This window comes from Brachypodium distachyon, chromosome 2, assembly GCF_000005505.3.
Source record: "Brachypodium distachyon strain Bd21 chromosome 2, Brachypodium_distachyon_v3.0, whole genome shotgun sequence".
Lineage (NCBI taxonomy): Eukaryota > Viridiplantae > Streptophyta > Magnoliopsida > Poales > Poaceae > Brachypodium > Brachypodium distachyon.
Genome location: NC_016132.3, coordinates 13858299 through 13880533, shown reverse-complemented (window position 1 = coordinate 13880533; position 22235 = coordinate 13858299). Strand labels below are relative to the sequence as shown.

General features: G+C 50.1%; 5 protein-coding genes and 1 pseudogene across 5 annotated transcripts; 2 read left to right on the top strand and 4 right to left on the bottom strand.

The window, feature by feature from the left end:
- Positions 1-391: 391 nt before the first annotated feature.
- LOC100830726 lies at positions 392-1275 on the bottom strand. The gene has a single exon (XM_003567792.4). It carries the CDS (start codon positions 1141-1143, stop codon positions 634-636), a length of 510 nt encoding a protein of 169 aa, XP_003567840.1. The 5' UTR covers positions 1144-1275; the 3' UTR covers positions 392-633.
- A 2024-nt stretch (positions 1276-3299) lies between these two features.
- LOC100842119 (oleosin 16 kDa) lies at positions 3300-4605 on the bottom strand. The gene has a single exon (XM_003565822.4). It carries the CDS (start codon positions 4014-4016, stop codon positions 3465-3467), a length of 552 nt encoding a protein of 183 aa, XP_003565870.1. The 5' UTR covers positions 4017-4605; the 3' UTR covers positions 3300-3464.
- Positions 4606-5023: 418 nt separating this feature from the next.
- Positions 5024-9748, bottom strand: LOC100830416 (protein CHUP1, chloroplastic). Its single transcript, XM_003567791.4, has 9 exons — positions 9525-9748; positions 9374-9423; positions 8547-9263; positions 6659-7954; positions 6395-6526; positions 6127-6308; positions 5825-5936; positions 5510-5653; positions 5024-5413 (listed from the first exon to the last, which is right to left on the bottom strand). The coding sequence occupies exons 1-9, from the start codon at positions 9601-9603 to the stop codon at positions 5315-5317; spliced, it is 2811 nt and encodes a 936-aa protein (XP_003567839.1). The 5' UTR covers positions 9604-9748; the 3' UTR covers positions 5024-5314.
- Positions 9749-10767: 1019 nt separating this feature from the next.
- On the top strand, positions 10768-16100 carry LOC100841823 (mitogen-activated protein kinase 17). Its single transcript, XM_010232694.3, has 11 exons — positions 10768-11279; positions 12232-12637; positions 12732-12862; positions 12947-13006; positions 13621-13770; positions 13974-14129; positions 14235-14372; positions 14457-14533; positions 14706-14807; positions 15275-15458; positions 15678-16100. Exons 1-11 carry the CDS (start codon positions 10971-10973, stop codon positions 15750-15752), a joined length of 1788 nt encoding a protein of 595 aa, XP_010230996.1. The 5' UTR covers positions 10768-10970; the 3' UTR covers positions 15753-16100.
- An 839-nt stretch (positions 16101-16939) lies between these two features.
- Positions 16940-19399, bottom strand: LOC100841516 (probable auxin efflux carrier component 3b). The gene is made up of 4 exons (XM_003565820.4): positions 18140-19399; positions 17775-18057; positions 17371-17691; positions 16940-17118 (listed from the first exon to the last, which is right to left on the bottom strand). The coding sequence occupies exons 1-4, from the start codon at positions 19272-19274 to the stop codon at positions 17049-17051; spliced, it is 1809 nt and encodes a 602-aa protein (XP_003565868.1). The 5' UTR covers positions 19275-19399; the 3' UTR covers positions 16940-17048.
- LOC100841211 lies at positions 19289-22235 on the top strand (annotated as a pseudogene).

Below are 22235 nucleotides of genomic sequence, written 5' to 3'. Positions count from 1 at the left end.
AAACAATCTGGATACCACTGTTTTGCATGGACTATATGGATCAGTACCCGGCTGCCAATTAGCCATTGAAACTAAAACCGATGTGACCGGCCTGACGACGAAGCATATAACCCAGAATTCTTTCTTTTAGAGAAAAGGCTTAAAACCCAGAATTCTCAAGTCTTGATAATAATGAAGCTTCTAGATGAAGGACGTCGACGAATCGTAGAGCAAACAGTACCCAGCCAGCCACGTGCATACATACATACTACGTTTTGTCAAACGCACGGGACGGAAAATTGAAGCCATTTCTGAAGTCTGAGCCATATCGACGTCGTTGGAAACTTGGAATGAATGAATGACACAGACGGATTATGTAAAAGTTTACCTCGACAACGACACGCACCAAAAAAAAAATACAAGTTGAAGTACTCATAGAGGATTGAACAACTTAAGATTCCTTCCTTGCTTACAAGGCACGAACAAACAAAGAAGCAGTACTTGGATCTGCTTCGTAACAACAATTAGCGCTAGAGAACGTAAAGCGAGCGTAAATAACGAACTCGAAAATCTCGCTTCAGAATTCCGATCAGAGCAACATGTACACATTGAAATGGAAGAAAATTTGCATTTTGGAACTTTGGGATGGGGTTTCTATGCCGATGCCGACGGTGGCGTGTGGGCGGCGGGGAGGTGGGCGGTGGAGGAGTGGAGCATGGTGGTGAGCTCCTTGGAGGCGACGATGGACTTGTAGATCTCCATAACAAGCCTCTTCTCGAACTCCGACGGGCCACCCGCCGAAGGTAGCGCGAGCTGCTTCCGCCGCGGCACGCGCTTGGCGCACAGCGCCTCGCCGGCGGACGGCAGCGCCATGGCCGACGCCCGCCTGGCCACGCCCAGCATGCCGCCCACGTACGCGTCCCGCACCCGCCGCAGCAGCCGCCCCGGCGCCGCCCGCACCACGCGCACGCGCCTCAGCAGCGTCCTCAGCCGCACCCCCCACCGCGCGCCGCCATTGCCGCCGCCGCCGCCGCCGAGGCGCTTCGTGGCATGGCTACGGGTGCCACCGGCGCCGGAGGCGGAGTCCAGGCGCTGGTACTTGCGGCGCCGCCAGTGCGCGCGCACGCCCCTCGTGAACCGTATCGGGAACGCCTCCACCTCCATCTCCACGAGCTTACTGATCTCCGGCTGGATTTGGCCGGTGTTTGCTGCTGCTTTGCTTAAGCTTAAGCGTAGAGCGTAGAGAGGTGGACGGGGCCCGGGGAATTGGAGTTTGGTGTGTGGAGAATTCGGGGTGCCGCCTCGTGGCTTTTAAAGCAGAGACCGGCCAGTGGTTGGTGGGGTTCGAGCGAGAGCTATCTCGTGTTGGCAGGTGACGTGAACGAAAGAAATCACAGTGTTTTGATGCCGTTTCGCGGCAGGTTCTGCATCTGAGACGTTAGTACGTGCATAAGCATATAGTAATACTACTCCTAGCTGACTGCGGAGTGTGTGTTGAACTTTTAGGGGCTGACCGGAACGAGTTATCAGCGGCTTGAAGATCCCGCTGCTTGCTTCACTTTCTTTTCTTGTATATGACCAATTGACCATTGACCGAGAGACCAGTATATAGCCCCATGGTGGTAAGAGTTTTGTGAGTCACTGGCTGCTGGGTCCTTTGGTCTGGCTGAATGGTTGTTAGCTTCCTGCCTGGAGCCTGCCTACCGGGGGAATGGTCACCCATATGGATCACGTTTTCGCTGGTCAAATTGAAGTGACGTTTAAAATTAAAAGCCATGCTTAACATATAGCACTGCTCTCAATCAAGAAAAGAATTAGCAGTAGTCAATTGAGTAATCGCGGTCAGTGGAATGGTTTATTAGTTCTTTAAGCACATGTCCATACGCATGAACTACTATCTCAAATGCCAGAGAAACCGATGCATGGAGTTTAGAAGTTTAATTGATGCATCATCACCATCAGGAATTAATCGACTCTCCTTGAGTACGAGTTCATTTGGGCGAAACATTCCACAGGTAAGGTAAGTAGTAGTAAAGTGAGGAGCGATTTAGACGAGAACGCAAGTGAAGCGAGCTAACATCGAACGATTCCAAGTCAGGACATGAGCATTGAATTCGTCTCCTTGGCTCCGGACTAAATTTAAATAAAATATACGACTAACATTTGGAATATCAATTTTTCCTCATTGTACCAGAGTGTAACATCATCTCACTGTTTTTAATTAACTTCAAGTGAGTATTAATTGCATGGTACGACACTAGGAGATATTTTATTGTATAACATGTGTATTTTGTTGCACATGCATTAGTTTGGCTCCTTGGCTCGGAGGGAACAACCACGTCACCGGGAAGCCTTTTAACGGTCGCACGGATGTCTCCAGGAACAGCTCCGACCGTTGCATCCTCATATCATAGATGCTGCAATAGAAGGGCTCCCTCTTCCGGTAGTACCGGTCATCGTAGCCCTCAGCACCGGCGTGTTCCACGAAGAAGGTGCGGTCCCCCATGCAAGATACACCTTCTTCCTCGCACTGGCCCTCCACCCGAACAACAACTGATCGTGAGCACCATGGACCGATGAAAAGCACCCGGTCCTCACCCACGCTCCTCACCATCCTCCACTGTGACCACACGAAGTCCGCCTCCGTGTGCTGATCATGGGCGTGTGTGTCTGTCTGTCTACTACAGGTGTACTGTAGTAGTTATACACGGTTGACAACGTGACAGGCATTCCTTTTCCTTCCCGAACTCGATCGGAATCAAGTGTGATCCTATCCAACTCGGACTACCGGCCAAATACCGTTCTTTTGTTTCAAGGACGAGACCGAACCGCATTTTAAGTTGGGAAAACAAACGACCAAGCAATGTTTTCTGACCGGGCGACGCGTCACCGCCAGCTGCAGCACGTGTCGGACTGTCGATCGGAGAGTGTCGTCTCGCAGAAGAAAATAAAAGGGTTTCCTTTGCCTTCTCGGCGGCGTCCTTCTTCATCCGCCCGATAGCGTCTCGTCGCAACAAGCAGGCGAGCTAATCCGCCGCCGCCGAAGCGGGCGCGGTCGGCGTGGCTCGAGAGCCGGCGCAGCGCGAGGCTGGCGAGTTCCAGCGGGATGCCCGACCAAGGACAACTTGCCGGCGGCGCCGCCATGAGCGGATCTACTACTGATCAGACAGCTTGGATGTATCAGTCCACCGTCCACGGGGCTAATTTATACGTAGAGTACGAGTTTCAGTTAAGAGTCCAGGCTTTCGGGTTCGTACCGAACTCGTTAGATCGAATGGCTGCGACGATTAATTAGTAAACACAAGGCGATAAGTAGCAGATAATCAGAGAAGAAAAACATGACATTAATTAAGTACCCTCTACGTACAAGCATACTAATAAACAGCAGGCCGGGAGATTAACGACACCCGGGCAACCGGACAGGGAAAAAAAAAACGAAGAACACATCTTGTCTTGAACACGAAACGAACACGGGGACATGTAATTTAGGCGCCGGGGGCGGCGTCCTTGGCGCGGCCATGGAGGTACCCGCCATACTCCCTGGCGTAATCCTTGACATGCGTGGCCGTGTCGGCGATCCGGCTGCGGGCGTAGTCGACGCGGTCGGCGCCGACGGGGTGGCGACCGGTGAAGTACCTGTAGGCCCACGTGGCGGCCGCCATGGCGGCCACGGCCAAGCCGACGGCGGAGAGGAAGGCCGCGGCGAGGAGGAAGGCGGCCACGGCGAAGGGGACCCAGATCGGGCTGGTGAGGAGCGCGATCGGGCCCAGGAAGATGAGGCCCACCACGGCGCCCGTGACCGTCAGGCCCGCCAGGACCAGAAGGGCCGCCCCGGCGAGGAGCAGGGTGAGGAAGCCCACGAGCTGCGTGGATGTCGGCCCGTGGGTTGTTTGGAGGAGGCGGTGGAGGAGTGGCGTTGTGGCTGAGGAGGAGGAGGTGTTGTTGTGGCGGTTGTTGTGGTAGTTAGAGGTGTGGCCATGGCGCCCGCCGGAGAGCCGCACCGGGGCTAAGCCCTCGCCGCCGTGCCGATCCGCCATGGCTGGCTGTATGTGGGAGAGAGCTAGACTCGTGGGAGGAAGGATGGTGGCAGAGCAAGAGCAATGGCGGGGGGCTTGAGGGACGGTGGAGAGTTAAAGGGGGCGGAGAGGGGAGTGCGCGTGCCGGCACGTGGCGCGGGGGCTGCCGGGCTTGCATTCATGCATGCGCGACACCTGTGCGCGCTTGCGGCCATGGCCGACCGCGGTGCGCGTGCTCTTCGGATCGGATCGGGTTCCTCCTCCTCCTACCGGGCGGCAGATGCTGGTGTCTAGTGCGGCAGAGGCGACGGTTCGAGGCGCTTCTGAGTCCTGACTGAGTGACGACGACGGATGGATGCTGCCGCGTAATGGGCTATGGTGGGCTGGTTTGGCTAGTGGGCCTTATGGTACAGCTCTCCAATTCCGAAGTCGCCCATCAAAGCCCATTGACAACTCCGTCCAGGACTGCTCCACGCCGCCGCCGCCGCCGAGGTGCTTTGCTCGTCGATGCAAGCCAAGGGGAGGCGAAGCTCGCCGCCGCCAAATCCCGACCCGCATCCTCTCTGCTGGCTCTCATCGTCCGCAAAGTGCTAACCCTCTTCAGCGTGGAGCACTGCATCGACCCTGGAAATCTGCTTCAACTGTTCTTCTTCCGACCAGTGACAGGTAAATTAACACTCACCCGTTGTTTCTTCAGTTAGTTTCTCCTATTTCTAGCATTGCCCGTCCTGGAGTGCTAGCCCAGTTAGGTTGACCCGATTGACATTTCGGAAGTGCAGTGTCCTTACGATCCTCTCCTGTTAATTCGTCCCCCCGGGGCAAACTGACAGTACAAGGTTGGAAACACTTACTACACAGCACTGGATGGCAAACGCATGAGGCTATCGATCGCCTCAGTGAACAAGAGGACTAGTTCAAGACGTTTAAACCTGATGGAGTGATGAGGTTACTTTGGACATTGAAGCAGATCTTTGCACTGTAACATAAGTTTTAGTTAGCACTAAACTTACAAGTAGCAGGCAGCAGCAAGAAAGCTAGGTATCTCACTCTGTCACTCATGCTGTGGTTAAGTTTTGACAAACTGCCCGATTACAAAGTAACCGAATAGACAAAGACAAAAACCAGTATACATATAATCAGAACCTGTGGACTTGTATTCCCTTCCTGACATATACAACTTGGTTGAGACAACACTGGAATTTACAGTTCCTCTTTTGTACATTTTAGCTAGCCAACTAATCATGCCTTCTTTTTTTTAGTGTAACTAATCATGCCTCCTCAATAAATAGAATAGATTAAGTGTAGAGTCCTGATTCCACTCATGTATCAGATGCCGGAGGACCGGATGTCTGTGTGGTCATCTTGCTTCTCAGCTCTTCAAAAACTTTCATGCTGTCCGCATCAAAGCCTCCAGCAAACTGTATAATGGGGAACAGTAAGTTGTTGGTTCAAAATCTCCAAGTTACCTGTAAATACTCATGTTGTTGATAGATTAACTTTAGATAGCTCTATACCTGATGAACTCGGAAAGCGAATCTGACACCCTGGAGAAGCAAGAACTCCCTATTTGGCTCTTTCTCAGTGCCTTCTAAAGCATCAAGTTCTGAGGCAACCCTCTCCATGTACTTCTTTGCCAGCTGAACAGATGCCAATTTGATCTACAACCAACATATGGAATTAAATTATGATTCAAGTCCTTATGCATGTTCTTGTTCTAACTCGAAACTAAATATTTGTAAGTAGTAATTAATAATTGTATGCTCTTTTAAGTACGGCTGACAACATAAGTGCTGATCAGTCGACAATAGATATAGTCTAGAGATGCACACCTTGCCAACTTTTCCAGAATCAGATAGCCAATCAACTGGTATTCCATACTCCTTGTAGCGTGAGGTGGTCATGTCTCTTGTACGGAGAAGGGCATAGACAGTCTGCTCCACTCTGTCATAAGTACAGCACGAGTTAGTTCATTGAGACAATGCTGCTTATTGCTAGGGTAAACCTATTTTTTAGCACAAATATTTCAAAAATTTCAAAATATTGCCGTTTCATACTCAAAAAAATATATTTCTTGATTCACTCTGAAGAATTATGTAACGAGGGATAATCGTAGTTTAGGGGAGATACTTACTTTTCAAGCAACGAGTACATCTTCTTCAGAGCTTCTTCACATGGAAGCTTTGGATCATCGGCAAAGGACGTAGCCTTGTTCTCTAGTTTCAACAGGTCTTGGTACTCAAAGGCTGCCTCTCTTAATGCATCAGTTTTGCTCTCTGGCCAATCAAAGTGCTTCAGGACTGCTCGCTCATCAACCTAAAAAGGTCAAATGATCTTGTTAGCAGTAGATCATGTGGAGCCTAAATACAGCACCTAATATGGCGAAATTAGCAGGGTCTTACCAAGAATGCTAACTCCTCATCCAGCCAATGTACAAAGGCAACAACATCATCAATATTTACGAATCTCGCTGCTCGGACCTCACTTGCTAGAGACTCGACAAAGTCTCCTTGTGTCTCCACATCAGCTTTGACCTGAAGTATTCCAAGTTTTTGAAAACATATGTCATTTCTTACATCAAACTTTTACGAGCCAATTATAATGAGCTGCATTTTGAATAAATTTGGCAGGATTTTATGCAAGGTAGACCAACTGAAGATACTTACAGCTAAGAGGAATGTCGATCTGTTCTCAATCTCTCCGATCATGTTGCTTCTGTTATCAGAAACACTTGATGTCTTTGATCCCAAAGAGGTTGTGTTCTTAGCTTCACGCTTCATGAGACTCTGATAAAACTCCACGACCTCCGGAGCACGGTGTACCTTTTCACCACCAGCGAGGCTCCTGGATAGAGACCCAGGAGGAGGCGGCGGTGGCGGTGGGCCGCCAGGTTTCCCAGGAGGTGGTGGAGGAGGAGGTGCACCAGGTGGGCGTGGCGGCGGAGGTGCACCGCTTGCAGTATTGGTAGGTCCAGAAGCAATGGCTGATGCCGTGGGAGGTGGACGGGGCACTCTTGGAGCTCTCTTCTCAATTTGTGCAAGCTTCAACTGGGTCACCGCCAGGGGGTTGTTCTGGTTATCACTAGATTGGTCGCCGGATTCAGCATTAACTGCAGGGACCTTCTTCTCCTTTATTTGTGCAAGTTTTGGGGGGAGTGCAGCTTTTGGAGAGGGAACAAGAGCTGAACTATAGCCACCACCAAACCTCTGTGCTCTAGCTTGTTCGGCCTTCTCTTTTATTGCCTTCTCCCGTTCTGTAGCAAGCTTATGCCGGTCTTTATAAGCTGGATACTTCTCATCAGCAAAGCCTTCGACATTCTTTGACATCAATTGGAAAGAAGATGCAACATTTGCCTCATCCAGTATGTCACTGGAATCTTGCTCCCTCTTTCCAAACGTTGTTATGGACATACCATCTCCTGCATTTCTGAGCATGAGAGATTCCAGGGGGCCTTTAGGTTTTTGGCTCCTCTTTGGAGAGCCACTTGTCAGGGATTGTGTCGGGGATGATAAATTGCTGCTGTCATCCTTGCTCCTTCCCCACTTCTTAAGTTTTTGCATCAGATTGGGCCTTTTGCTTAAGAAGCTATATCTGCTGGAAGAGCTGTCGATTGAAACGGTGTCGAAGTCTTCGCTTCTGGGGGAAGAAGGTGCAGAAGAAGCACTATCGAGGTCTGTGTCACCCTGACCTCGTTCAGATCCGTATTCCAACATTAGCTGTTTGGCCCTCGCCTGTGATTTGGGGCTAAGCGTCCTGTTGAGGTCGCGTGCAGAGATTTTCCCAGATGGTGTCTGGTAGTTGCGGAGCTCAAATCTCAGACAAGCATTGACCCAACGCAGGTACACCAGCTCTTCTACTTCACTGAATCTATTCATTTGTAGGCCTTCGACTTGCTTCGTTAGGTCCTCATTTGTATGTCTTAAATTGCTGATCTCCTCTCTTGCATGGGCAACTACATCACTCTGCATGATGATGCTGTATCATTAATACATGTTGCAAAAGTATACCATGAGAAAAAAAATATAATAAACTAGCTAGCATTCGTCCTTTGTAGAACATCTGGAATTATGAAATATAATAGTACTCCTTTGTGGTATCTCTCAACATAGTAAAGCATCTCAGTTGACTGCATGCTCTATTGAATATGGAAGAAAATAGTACTTCTGATACTAGGCTGTTCAATAATGCAATCATGTGCAGGAGAAAAGTCAAAAAATTCAGTCCTGCTCATGAAAATAATAGATTGGTTTGGTTTCTATGAAAAATCGATATGAAAAACAGAGCATATAATTTGGCGTTATGTTTTGCAAGTGAAAACAAAGCAAAATCATAATTGTCTACTAGAGACAAGCAAAGAGGATAGGCCTGTACAGATAGAGACAAATCCTGCAAATGTTGCAGAACCTCTGCTAGTCTCTGCCACAGAAACTAGGATCGTCTAGGACCATGCAAATGATTATGTCAAAAAGAACTGCTGCTGAATATTATGTCATGTAAATGAAAAAACCATTACAAACTTTGCAGAGTAACAGTAACAAAGTAATATTACTATACCTCTGTTATTTTTCCTTGTGCTGCATCCAACTTCACTATGAGATCCCTCTTCTCATACAACAGCTCCTTGTTCTTCCTCCTGAGCTCAAGCACCTCCACTTCCAGCTCCTTGAGCTTCTTCAGCTTTTGTTCGATCTCTGCGTCCTTCTTGGCCACCTCTTCTTCCTTGGCCTTCAACCCCATTACCTGCTGCTTCAGCAGCATCAGCTGGCCTTTTGTTTGGTTTGCCTCCATCTGTATCTGCCTCTGCAGCTCTCTAATCCTGCTCCTCGACGCTTCGAGCTCTTTCTTGGTTGCTGCGCCGCGGACAACGTCGTCCTGCAGCTTCTTCCTCTCCGCTTGCAGCGAGCTGATGGTGATGTTGAGCATGTCGACCTCCACCGTCTTGATCTTAAGCTGCTTCTGCAGCTCAGTGACGTCAGTCTCTTGCTCCTTGAGGCCATAGTACTCGAGCAGCTCACCTTCGAGCTTCACCTCCCTCTCCTCCAGCTCCCTCACCAGGCCACGCAGCCGCTCCATCTCGGCCCCGTTGTTGGCCATGTGCGCATTGTACCGAGACCGTTCTTTGACGTCGAACCTGTCGCTTGGTATCGGAATGTCGATCTCCCCTGACAGGAGGCTCTCGATCTCCGAGAACATATCATCGTCGTCGTCTTCTACGGAGTTGATTATGCCGCTGATCGTCTTAACCTCTTCCTTCTCTTCTTCTTTCTCCCCCTGAAACAAAACAGTTGAACAGATCAATGACTGAACCATAGATGCAATACAACCAAGAAATCTCTTGTAAATCAATCACAAGTGTTAGTGGATTGGGTCGATATACATACATGTTCAGAACTCCTAGCCTTGTCCTTCCTTTTCCTTGCTTGGCCATTGTCTGAAGCAAAAGAAGCGCGATGTTGCAGCAGAGCTTGAGCTAGAAATTCAAATGAAACAGAAGGAAGGAACTACTATACACTGGAGAACTAGGAGCTGTACCTTTGTTAGGTCCTCTTCCTCGCTTAAGAGTGAAGGCGGCGACGGATGCGACGACCACGAATCCCAGTCTCACCAGCATGACTCCGTCCACTCATCCCTGTTCAAGCCGCAGGAGGGAGGCAGCTCTAGCTCTGCTCATCAAGAGAAGTGGGCAGCAGCTGAGAGCTCTTGTGTAGTTGTGTGTGTCTGTGAATGGCCGAGGCAGGCGGCTGGCTGAACCTTCTCCATATATTAGCTTTGCAAGAGCTAGCCAACGCCACTGGAACATGTGGCTGGCCTTATTCTTCATCCCAGCTTGCCTGGCTCTGCAATTTTGTCTATCTATGTTTATCGGATAGAGTTGAGCAGCAGCTCCAGAGACGGGCACAAAGAAGAGCATCTTTTCAGTTTTCTCTGTTGGTGTGTGTATACAGTAAACGTGGTGCTATTTTCTTGTTAGTAGTAGCTGACAAAACTTGGGAAGCTGATATGGTTGGTACCAGGAGGAAGGCGTTTTGGTGTGGATTCTTGTTTGCCTCTCCGTGTTACACGACAGGCCTCTATGTGGCTTGGAGATGATGGCTGTTGTCTTCCCGTGCACAGAAATGTGTGGACTGGCTACTGCATAGTGTGTCTGGGTGTCCTGCCCGTTGTTGTCAGAGGGTGATATCTCCGGATAGGGAAAACGAATGGAGCATGCCCTACTCTTGGACTCTGATTTGGATTGAATTTCTTTCATGTAATTGTGCGACCTTTGTTAGGACTCCAAAACATAATTTACACGGATGAAGGTTTTTATTTTGAGAAACACATAATTCAGGTTTTCCTCTGCTCCAAAACAAAAGACATAAATTTTGTTAAGAGATCATTATTACAAAAAAGAAATACTCTCTTCTTCTTTTTTGCGGGTTAAGAAATACTCTCTTCTCCAAACCACAAGACATAATTTTTTGCTGATACTCAAACTTTCTAAATTTTGATCAAGCTTACAACGAGGGATATCAGCATCTACAATGTCAAATGGAATCACCTGACACATCATGAAATATATTTTCACGGTATATTGTTTTGGTAAATATATATTTTATAAGCATTATGGCGTGTGCGTAAAAATATCTTTTTTTTACAGCAGGGTAAATAAAATCAATGATGAACTGAATGTTTTAATAAAGTCAAATAGGAGCAGTAAATAAAAAGGAAAGGAAAAAAAGAAAAGTCTCCGACGTGTTCCCCAGTAGGCCAGTAGTCTCCAGGATTCAAACGCCGTCTCCTACCCACGTTCCGCCCCACCCCAACCGGCAACCGCCACTTGCCCGCACGCCGCCCGCCATCCCCGCGCCGCTACTCCCCCACCACCCCACCGTGAGCGCGCCCGCGGAAGACGCGCTTCCGCGGCATCCTCCGCCGCCCAATGCTGCTCCTCCGCCACAGGCCCACAGCCCAGGAATAGGCAGCTCCGGTTGATGGATGGGCGGCCTCATCCGCTGGCTCCGTCACCACCGCTCCCGCCGCGTCTCCTCCTCTTCCTCCTCCCACCTGCCCAGTAATACCACCTCCTCCTCCTCCACCAGCGACCTGCGCGCCCACTCGCTCCCGCAGCACCAGGGCGACCACCACGGCGAGGTCGTTGTCGAGTGGGAGGACGCCGCCGAGGGCCCCGACTCCGACCCCGAGGAGTACATTGTCGTCGTGTTGGGGGACGACGAGCAGGGCGTTGTAGCAGCACGCGCGCCGGTGCGCACCAAGCCGCCTCGCGTCATGGATCCGGGCAAGAAGGTGCGTTCTTGTCTTGTCTCCTCTTCTCCTTTCCTTCCTCCCTCCAACTCCGTGGTCTCTGTTTGGATACTTGCGGATTTCTTCCTTTAATCTGGCCGTTTACGGCGCCCATGTTTGGATCCCATCTCCCGGCTTGAGCGGTGGTTCAATTCAATGGCGGTTCCCATCGACCTTTCCGTGGAACTCTGTGCCCGCGCGTACGAGTTTATGCTTTGCTTTCTTTCCAGTTATTATTGTGGATCTGCTTGGTTGGATTTGCCCGGATTTGGTAATGGTGATGCTGGATGCGGCATCCAAAGGCTTGCAGAAAAAAAAAATTCTTGGATCATCGATAATGTCAGTATTAGTTTGTACGAACTGCCACACATCAACGCGTCCGTGAACCAACCTAATAAAGCGCGGCATTTAGGAAACATTATCACGGGACCCTTGCCTTTGGCTGTTCCTGTCTCATCTGAAACTGGGTCAATGCTCAATACCAACAGGACACGGGCTACAGGAGATTATGCTTTTGCTTTTCAATTATTACATTTTTGTTGCCTTTTTTATGATCCCATGCTACAGGCATTTGCCACCATGTGGTTGATATGAGAAAAATAATGTTTGCTGCACCAATGTTCAATCACTTCCTAATTTAGTCCAAACCCAACAGGGGCAACAAACTGTTTGTGTAATTTTCCAGTTGTGTGCAAGTCTTCTGATTCTGAGTTCCAACCTTTTTATCTTATTATCTGTATCCTGAGTTCCAATCTTTATTCCATCAGTGTCATATCTTTTCATGTGAGGCCATCAGTATCCTAATTTTCTTTGGCGAGGCCATCAGTATCATCAACTGAAATGTGACCTACCTTTTTTTATTTCAATATATTTCACCAGTGGTAAATCTTTATGTTAACATCATATAGCGTTCGCAACTAATGGTACGAACATGCATTTGATTCTTCCTTTTCAGACCTCGGAATCCGAGTTCTTCACGGAGTATGGTGAAGCAAACCGGTATAAGGTCAGTGAGGTTATTGGCAAAGGGAGTTATGGTGTTGTGGCCGCTGCTGTCGACACCCAGACGGGTGAACGTTGTGCGATCAAGAAGATCAATGACGTCTTTGATCATGTCTCTGATGCCACCCGCATTCTTAGGGAGATCAAGTTGCTCCGGCTGCTGCGTCACCCGGACATAGTTGAGATTAAGCACATTATGCTGCCTCCTTCAAGGAGGGAATTCAGGGACATATATGTAGTCTTTGAGCTGATGGAGTCGGATCTCCATCAGGTAATAAAAGCGAACGATGATCTCACACCAGAGCATCACCAGTTCTTCTTGTATCAGCTGCTCCGTGGAATGAAGTACATTCATACAGGTTAATAGACTCCACTTGCGAATTTGGTAATGTTCATTAGATTTTCGTTTTCCTTTGGTTTTGCTGTACTGACCGGTTGGTTATTGTTTTGCAGCGAATGTTTTCCATCGCGATCTTAAGCCCAAGAACATTCTAGCCAATGCTGATTGCAAGCTGAAGATCTGTGATTTTGGCCTTGCCCGGGTGTCATTTAATGATGGGGCCCCATCAGCCATATTCTGGACGGTATTCATTTTAGTAATGTTGAGAGGAGTCTTTACGCTGAGCCACGAAAGCTTACTTCTTATGATTTTGCATGTCTTCTCCTAGGATTACGTGGCAACTAGATGGTATCGTGCTCCAGAACTGTGTGGCTCATTTTTCTCGAAGGTGATTGAATTTTCATCCTTACTCTTTATTAGGCACCATGCTATTCGTAAAAAAGAGAGAAGAATGACCATGCTAATAGATTTTCTTCCGAAGTTGCTGTATTACTACTATGTGTTTCGATAGTCGACACGAGAGCAATGCTAGTTACGGGGAGCTATCAGGTGTTGTATAAATTAAACCTGAGGCATATCTTGAGTTATTCTTTTCATGAATCACACATGTTGATTGATTTTTGTGTGTTTGCAACTTCAGTTTCCTTCCCTTTGAGAGTTGCTAGTACAGTTCTCAAATGTCTGTAAGATTAAAACATAATTCGGTTCAACCTGTCGTGATCTGAATATTGTATGCTGTGCTACCTATCTTCAATAGAGAATTCTCCTAGGAAAATCTATAGAGAAACTTTGTCCTCTGCTCCCGTATAACCTTGCGTATTGGCTATAGAGGCATGGCTTGGTGTCCTCTGCTTTTGCATAACCGTGAACATTGACAATAGAAGCGTGGCTTCGTTATAGTTTGATCTTGATGGTTTATTTGGTTCTGAATTGATTTGTGTGCATGTTTAGCAAAGGTTATATAAGGAGCTGAAAATTGGACTTTTGACTCAACTTTTGCAGTACACTCCTGCGATTGATATTTGGAGCGTTGGATGCATATTTGCTGAAATGCTTACAGGGAAGCCACTCTTTCCAGGGAAGAATGTTGTGCATCAATTGGATCTGATGACTGATCTACTTGGCACTCCTTCAGCAGAATCCCTCTCTAAGGTATGCTTGCTTCTCGCTAGTTAGCAGTAAGTTGGACAGCAGTTCGTGTTCTGTGTTACGAAGCACTATGAACCACGGAGTTCTGCGCAAATTGGCATCAATAGCCGGCACCGTTGCCAAAATATTATCGTAGAAAATGAAGTTTAAATTGTGGCAATGATGCTTAAACCATGTCTTTTACACCCTTTTACCGAATGGTGCAGATACGGAATGAAAAAGCTCGGCGATACTTGAGCAATATGAGGAAAAAGCCTAAAGTTCCGTTAACTAAAAAATTTCCAGGTATCGATCCCATGGCTCTCCATTTGCTGGAGCGTCTTCTTGCCTTCGATCCTAAGGATCGGCCAAGTGCTGACGAGGTACAAATGCTTGAGACCAACTGTTGTTTACCATAGAAATGCCAGCTTTGAAATGTTGGGTATAATTGGTATCCTCTATACTGAGATATGGAAATGTTCTTGAAGGCCCTGACAGATCCGTACTTTACTGGATTAGCAAATTCTGAACGTGAACCCATAACACAGCCTATCTCAAAACTTGAATTTGAGTTCGAGAAGAGGAAATTGGCCAAAGATGATGTACGAGAATTAATTTACAGGGAGGTACCATTACTCAATCATGTCGTGGAGTTATGATAGGCAACTTCTTGATTCACTGTTTTACTAACCCATGTTGCATTTTTTTAGATTTTAGAGTACCATCCTCATATGTTGCAAGAATACCTACGCGGAGGAGGAGACCAGATGAGCTTCATGTTTCCTAGGTGAGTTCACTGTTTTCCTCTACAACTATGTTTTACTTATGTTGAGAATGTTATGATTACTATCCTATATTCTTGCATGCAAACATACTGAATTATGCTACTTAAAGTTATAGTTGACATGTATTGCAGCTATAAACGTATAACCCTGATGTATGTGCATGTATGCTGACAGTGGGGTGGATCGCTTTAAGCGGCAGTTTGCTCATTTGGAAGAAGGTGGCGCAAAGGGTGAAAAATCCAGTCCACAGCTGCGGCAGAATGCTTCCTTACCAAGGCAATATGTTCATCAAAACTTCCATTTGTTCTTACTAACGTGGTATCTCTGGGTATACAGTTTGACAAAGGGAGTGCAGAGACATATGGACTAGTTTATTTGTTTTCGAACCTAGTCTTGTTTCCTTTGAGAACCTTATGCTATTTTCCTAAAGACAATTCTATTTGGACTAGGAAGGGATATTCAATTGGTTAGGCATGTAGGATATACTAGATGCAGTAGTTGTGAGTTCAGTCTCCAGTGTACTGTTTTCTACGCACTGGTGAGCATAGTTAACAAAATAAAGCTTTTGTCAATTGTTGATTTCCTTTTTTTAATCAATATGTAAGGCCATTGAATTTGAATTGGTCATATGAATCATTGATCTACAAAAAATATGTAAAAACATTTCAGTCATCCTACGAATAGGGAACCTAGATTTATTCTTCTATATTCTTGTAACTAACAATTCTTGCATCTTATCTCAGGGAAAGAGTAATTGGCAATAAGCATGGAGATGGTGACTACAACATGAAGCTGAATGTAGGTGAGAAGCCAGAACTTGCATCAGTGTCAGATGGAATAAGCAAACCACTCATGAGTGCGCGGAGCTTGTTGAAAAGTGAAACCATGAGTGCTTCCAAGTGCATAGGTGAAATAAAAAATAAAGATGTAAGTCCAGTAGCAGCATCCTTCCATTCCTACACTACATAAGCACATATACATCATCATGGTTTCATCTTTTATCGAAAATTACAGGTATATTTGAGTTCCACACATGCAGTATGTCTACACTATTTTTCCTCTTTTGACTGCTTATATCTCTTTAAGATCACATCTATCTGATTTGACCAATTTCTGACGCTGCAATGATTATACTGCACTTTCTAGGAGGATTCCCTTTCGGAGTGTGTGGAGGGAACAGATGATGATGTCTCGCAGAAGATTGCTCAACTGAAAACCTGATTTTTCCAAGGTCAAGGAAGCAATCATAGTATAAACTATGTACAACAGCATGTCTATAGGTGCGCAAGATCAGAATGATCTTTAATTGAAGCCAAGATTCTATACAACCAATAAGACCACACAGTCTGTTATGGTAACTCTGTTGTACTGTAAATTTGATCTACTCGTTTTTTGTACTTTGTCAAGAACCATGTCTAACCGACAAACCAGTTCCTTGTCCTATCCTAGGAGGAGCTACCACAATCCTGTACAATTTTGACAATACGAAGTACTCTCCCTATATCCTATTATTGTGATCTTGTAAACCCTTTACAATCAGTGATGCTCTTGGTCACTATTTCTATACAATTGTTTTGTGACCCGAACTACGGCGGGCCTAGGCCAGCCTGCATAACTTTATTAAAACGATAAAGGAATTCTATACAATTGCACAACCTGTTTCCTAAGACTACTTGATTCACTCATGACCATGAGATACGGCAATCTCCAACCCTAAGCATGACAGGCATGCTACCAAATAAACTATAAAACGGTACATCTCGCCCGTAGATCTAAGCGAAAGTTGCCCGTGAGTGGTGATATCATAGGGCCAGGAGAATGATTGTCAGATTGAAGAAAATGCAGATGTTAAGTTATGTTTTGAATTGGCAAGTGTTTTGGCTAAATTTGCTCCGTGGAACTACAAAAACATAAGGTTTCTTCATTTGTTCCCTACTTTTTTTTTATCAACACTGCCAGCCAATTTTATTTCCAAGTTACCACGTCCAGCAATAAGCTCAGATAAGTGTGAACAAATAAATACAGGGGAGCATTGGCCCCCTCTAATTTTTTTAGCCTTGTTCCAATTCTCAAACAATTCATATGGTCCTCTCATGTCTTCTTTTGTTCATGCACAGGAGATGGGCATCAGTAACTGACTAGTATGATTTTTAGACACGAATTAATGGGGGTTTTACGCCCTCTTATCGGATCAATTTTTTTTGAGAAGATGGTTGGTTGTTAAAGCTTTATAGGTGCAGTGCAATATTGGAAATTGATTAAGAACGGAGCGTGTGGAAGAAGAAAAATGGGCGTGACTTCTTTAACAACACTATCACTTTGAATGTGGTCGCCAGTAATTTCCTTGGAAACGAATGACGACCCATAATATTAAGCGGTTATCTCCTGCAAAATTTCGATCTACACGAACGGGCAGTGCTCAAAATTTCTCAAAGGAAAAGAATGACTCTCTGCTCTAATTAAAGCACTGCTAGTAAATCCGGACCATCCATGGACAGTCATCAATCAATCAATCAATCACAGCAGCCCAAGAATAATGTAGTAGACCAAGGCGATGGGGAGAGCTATTAGCATGCCAAATATGACCCTGCACGCAAGTAGTTAAAAAACATGTTAAAGTTAATAATAATTGGACCCTAATTTGAATCCATGCATGCAGTAAAAACAGTTGGGAGCTTTCTCCATTTCGGACAGGTGCTAAATGCTGACAGAGCCCATTTAGTCAAAGAGCAATTGCATGCTTTTCGTTTTATGGAAGTAATTAATTAGTTATAACAGAAAGTAGTATCTGAAAGAAGAAGAATTCAACAAGATGGGAGTGAGTGGTTTGTTGGCGTACCCGGTGCAGAGAGCGGCGGCATGGAGATTGTACTCCTTGGCGAACACGAAGGGTACGATCCCTTGCGGCAGCGCGGCCTGGACGATGGCGACGCGGAGCAGCGTGCCGCGGAGGCCGACGGTGGCGGCGGCGGCGGCCATGGTGGCCGGGGCGAAGAGGAAGCGGACGGCCAAAGTGGTGGCCGCCACGGTATGGCCGCAGGCGATGAGCTTGGGCTGCATGGCCATGAACAGCCCCAGGCTAAACATGGCCATTCCCAGGCCTGTGTTGGAGAGGATGGAGATGGAGTTGGCCACTATGGCCGGCATGGCGATCTTGTATCTGCATCAAATTCGCCACAATTAACTAGAGACAAAATTGATCCAAGCATTCATGAAGGAAAACGAGAGGGTTTTAATGACTACCGGAACTCGACGAGCGACCAGGTGAGGCCGACGACACTGGCGTACGTGTTGGGGTTCCGGATCAGCCTGCGCCACACCATCGTCAGGATCAGCCGCGTCATCACCCCCGCCGGCGGCATCTTCTGCCCCGCACCGCCGTCTTTCGCCACTCCCTGCTGCTCATGCTTCTGCCGCTCATCCGTCGTCGTCTTCGCCAAGCCGGCCTCCAGCTTCGCCACGGCCTCATGCACTGCGGCCTCCGGCTTGGCACACGTCGGTGCCGGTCCCCTCGCCGCCCGGATCACTGCAAACAAACAGAAATGACTCATCATCAGTGAGTGACAGTGCGTGAGTGACATGATGTGCTAGATCACTGACGTACGTACTTCTGGAGGAGCCGGAGCCGATGGGCTGCAACCGTAGGCGGCCGCTGTCCCTGCCGACGCCGGCGCGGAACACCGGCAGCCCGCTGACCTCGGACGCCCCGGAGCTCCAGTCCAACACGCGCGCGTCGCTGTTTTTTCTGTCGTCGTCCCCGGCGCCGTCGTCGTCGTTGACGGGCGCAACGGCGGCAGTCGCCCTGGGGTTCCGCTCGTCGAAGCTGGCCGACGCCGACGGCCGCGGCGTGTGCTGCCTCGACGAGTGCAGCGAGAACAGGTCCGCGGCGCCGAAGCTCGACGCGCGCAATGCCGATGCCGATGCCGATGCCGGCGCAGCCGGGTGCGCGGTTAGGTCGGCGTGGGCACCGAGCGAGACCCTCGGCGACGAGCACGCCGAGTAGATCTCCACGCCGGTCAGGTTCGACGCGCGCGGCGTGGCCGCGCCCACGCCGCCCGCCATGAGCGACCTCCGCGACGCCGACGCCGATGCCGACGCCCGGCGCACGGTGAGCCGCATGCTGCCGTCGGGCGCGACCTCGGCCTGCGCCTCGGCATGGCTGCCGTCGAGCGACACCACGTCCGGATCGACCACGAAGGACTCGACGCGCTCTCGGCGGCCCCCGGCGCCGGCAGCAGCGGCAGCGGCAGAGATGAGAGCCCTGGCGGCCCGGAGCTCGAAGAGAAACAACAAGAGAGTGTACCAGACGATGCACTGGAGCACGACGAGCTGGACCATGAGATCCCCGGCATGGCTGCCGTACATGGCCACCAGCAGCGGGATCCCCATGATGAGCGTGTTGGGCAGCGTGGCGAAGGAGAAGAACGTGACGGGCCAGTCGAGCCTGCTCCCGCCGGAGCCAGGGAAGAAGCGGGCGGAGGCTGCGAGGGCGGCGAGGACGGCGCACTTGTGGAGCGTGTCGGCGGCGGCGAAGCGCAGGTCCATGGCGTAGAGGTCGGTGCCGGAGATGACCTTGAAGGAGAGCAGCGGCACGGCGAAGACGGCCACGAAGCGGTTGATGCCGCCGCACTGGTCCGGGGTGATGACGCCCCACCACCGGACGGAGCCGTAGGCGAGCGCCATGGCCACGTACAGCGGCACCACCGCCGACAGCACCGTGTAGAGGTCGTGCCACGATATCATGGCCGCCGGAATCAATGGATCCGCTCGCCGGAATCAATGGAGATGTGGATGGATGGATCGATCTAGAGGGGAATGATGGACTGACTGATGATGGATGGATGGTTTGTTGGTTGGTTACAAGATGCAAATCGAGAGTTGGCCTGGCTGGCTGCGGGGTGTTCATTTCTGTGGGTTTGGGTATTTATACGTGCGCTAGCTAGGCCGGGAAATGCTCTGGGCTGGCCGGCCTGCCGGAGTGGGCTGGAATTGGACGGCCCGTAAGCAGATCGACGTGCAACTTTGCAGGAGATGAGACCTGCGCAGTCCGATTCCATGCCCGGCTGCCCGCGTCGTTAATCTTGGATATGTTTGTGGTCGTAGGATCATAAGATCGTTTTAACGAGTTCAGTACGGATTTGAATTTACCTTCTCCGAGTCGGTGACTGACTGATTTCCCCCCTTTCCCTCTACAAGTAGCAACAGATTGAGATCCCCACCGCCCCCCTGCATCCACTCTGTCCGTGTGTCGTCCCACCATGAAGCGCTCGTCGGACGGCCCGTGCAGGCGCGACGGAACAGGGCCCCCAATTTTTAGGGGCCACCAAAAATTGCTTAAGTACTGGTACTACTAATAGTTACCTTAATTAATTTTTATGCTTAATACTCCACTGAATAGAAGGCCCAATGACTCATGGAAACAGGCAGGAAAGGAAAAATGGCCACATGACCGATCAATCGCCCACCACATGTATCGCACGCTCATAGCTTTGTACAGTCTGTGCGCTCGCAGCCTACAGTAGTACTACTCCGTAGTATATGGTTTGGTACCAAGTGTCGCAATAAGTAGGAGCATATCTGAAAGTCGTATAATTAAATGAAAAATTGTATTTTTTTTATCGGCAAACACAATTTTAAGGCTTCATTTTAGATTTCGCACGGGCCTCAAATTTATAGGTACGGCCCTGCCGCGGAGCCGGGGGCGAGCCCCGTGTTCCTCCCCCGTGAGAAGCGCCAGCGCCTCGCCCTCGAGCGCCGCCAGGCCGCCGTCGCCGACCAGCTCCGCCGCGGCTCGATTCCCCGACCCTCTCCGCCGCCGCCTCCTGATTGGCCCTCCAAACCCCCTCGCCAAGACTCCTCGTCGTCCCGACACCGCAGCAGAGATCCGTATAGAGACATCGGAGAGAAGAAGGATCGGGCGGAGAAGATGGCGCGGGAGAAGGAGCTGGAGGCGATCAAGGAGCAGTACCTGGGAGGATCGTCCAAAGACAAGAAGAAGCCGCCCAGGACGATGGCCACCAAGCTCCGGGACAGGTTCCGCTTCGACTGGGACAGCGCCGAGGACACCACCCGCGACGACGGCACCGGCGCCGGCGCGCCGCTCCTCTACGGCCGTGGCTTCCTCGCCGGCATCGACCGCCGCGAGCAGAAGAAGGCCGCCGCCGCCTCCGCCTCTGCCGCCGCGCTGCACAAGGACGACTTGGACGGCACGCGCGTGGAGTACAGGCGGCACGGGACGGCGAAGGCGCTGTCGGAGATGACGGAGCGGGACTGGCGGATCCTCCGTGAGGACTTCGACATCTCGTACAAGGGGTCCCGCTCCGCCGTGCCGCCGCGGCCGATGCGGACCTGGGCCGAGAGCGCGCTGGGGGAACCCCTGCTCCGCGCCGTCGCCATGGCCGGGTACGCGACGCCCACGCCGATCCAGATGGCCGCCGTCCCGCTCGGGCTCCGGCGGCGCGACCTGATCGGCGTCGCCCAGACCGGGTCCGGCAAGACCGCCGCCTTCGTGCTCCCCATGCTCGCCTACATCATGAACCTCATGACTTCGCCGCCGCCGATGATCATGTCTCGCGGCGAGGCCGATGATGATGTTCATGATCCCCAGGGCCCTTACGCGGTCGTCATGGCACCGACACGCGAACTCGCGCAGCAGATCGAGAGGGAGACGACGAAGCTCGCGGCAGCGGCGTGCCATGGATCAATCAAGGTCGTGTCCGTGGTCGGCGGGCAGCCGATCGAGGAGCAGGCGTTCAGGATCAGGCAGGGCTGCGAGGTCATCGTCGCCACGCCCGGCCGGCTCCTCGACTGCCTCGAGCGGAGGCACCTCGTGCTTAACCGCTGCAGCTACGTCGTGCTCGACGAGGCCGACAGGATGGTCGACATGGGGTTCGAGCCGCAGGTCGCCAGCGTGCTCGACGCAATGCCGACCAGCAACCTGAAGCCCGAGAACGAAGCAGAGGAGCAGAAGAATGTCTACAGGACCACCCACATGTTCAGCGCCACCATGCCAGCCGCCGTGGAGCGGCTGGCGAGGAAGTACCCCGGAACCCGGTGGTCGTCACGGTCGGCGGATCCGCCAGGGGGAAGGGCACGGGTCTCGTCACCCAGAACGTGATCATGGTCAAGGATTCAGATAAGCTACCACGGCTCAAGAGAATACTCGCCGACCTCGGGGACGACAACACCGCCATTGTTTTCTGCAACACGAAGCTCTCCGTGGATGGCTGCGCCAAGGATCTCGACAGGGCAGGATTCAGAGTCACAACGCTCCATGGAGGCAAATCCCAGGACCAGAGGGAGGCCAGCCTTGACGGGTTCAGGAGCCGCAGGTTCAATGTCCTTGTGGCGACGGACATTGCCGGCCGTGGCATCGACGTGCCGGATGTCGCTCATGTGATCAACTTCGAGATGCCTGGCGCCGTGGACGCTTACACGCACCGGATCGGGAGGACGGGGCGTGCGGGGAAGAAGGGGCTGGCCACTTCGTTTCTGACCCTTCGGGACAGTGAGATCTTCTTCGATCTTAAGCAGATGCTTGTGCAGAGCAATAGCCCTGTGCCGCCTGAGCTTGCGAGGCACGAGGCGTCGAGGTTTAAGCCGGGGTCTGTTCCTGATAGACCTCCAAGGCGAAATGATACCGTCTATGCATCCCGCCGAGGAAAAATCTATTGCAGAAGGGAACTGAAGATCCTTTCTTCATAG

Coding starts and splice junctions, on each gene's coding strand:
- LOC100841823 (XM_010232694.3), top strand. CDS start 10,971: ATGGGCGGCCTCATCCGCTGGCTCCGTCACCACCGCTCCCGCCGCGTC. Junction 11,280..12,231: donor TCATGGATCCGGGCAAGAAG/GTGCGTTCTTGT, acceptor CTTCCTTTTCAG/ACCTCGGAATCCGAGTTCTT. Junction 14,130..14,234: donor ATCGGCCAAGTGCTGACGAG/GTACAAATGCTT, acceptor ATGTTCTTGAAG/GCCCTGACAGATCCGTACTT.
- LOC100841516 (XM_003565820.4), bottom strand. CDS start 19,274: ATGATATCGTGGCACGACCTCTACACGGTGCTGTCGGCGGTGGTGCCG. Junction 17,692..17,774: donor TGGTCGCTCGTCGAGTTCCG/GTAGTCATTAAA, acceptor AATTTGATGCAG/ATACAAGATCGCCATGCCGG. Junction 17,119..17,370: donor GCCGCCGCTCTCTGCACCGG/GTACGCCAACAA, acceptor ACTTGCGTGCAG/GGTCATATTTGGCATGCTAA.
- LOC100842119 (XM_003565822.4), bottom strand. CDS start 4,016: ATGGCGGATCGGCACGGCGGCGAGGGCTTAGCCCCGGTGCGGCTCTCC.
- LOC100830726 (XM_003567792.4), bottom strand. CDS start 1,143: ATGGAGGTGGAGGCGTTCCCGATACGGTTCACGAGGGGCGTGCGCGCG.
- LOC100830416 (XM_003567791.4), bottom strand. CDS start 9,603: ATGCTGGTGAGACTGGGATTCGTGGTCGTCGCATCCGTCGCCGCCTTC. Junction 9,424..9,524: donor AGGAAGAGGACCTAACAAAG/GTACAGCTCCTA, acceptor CTTTTGCTTCAG/ACAATGGCCAAGCAAGGAAA. Junction 5,937..6,126: donor ATGTACTCGTTGCTTGAAAA/GTAAGTATCTCC, acceptor TACTTATGACAG/AGTGGAGCAGACTGTCTATG.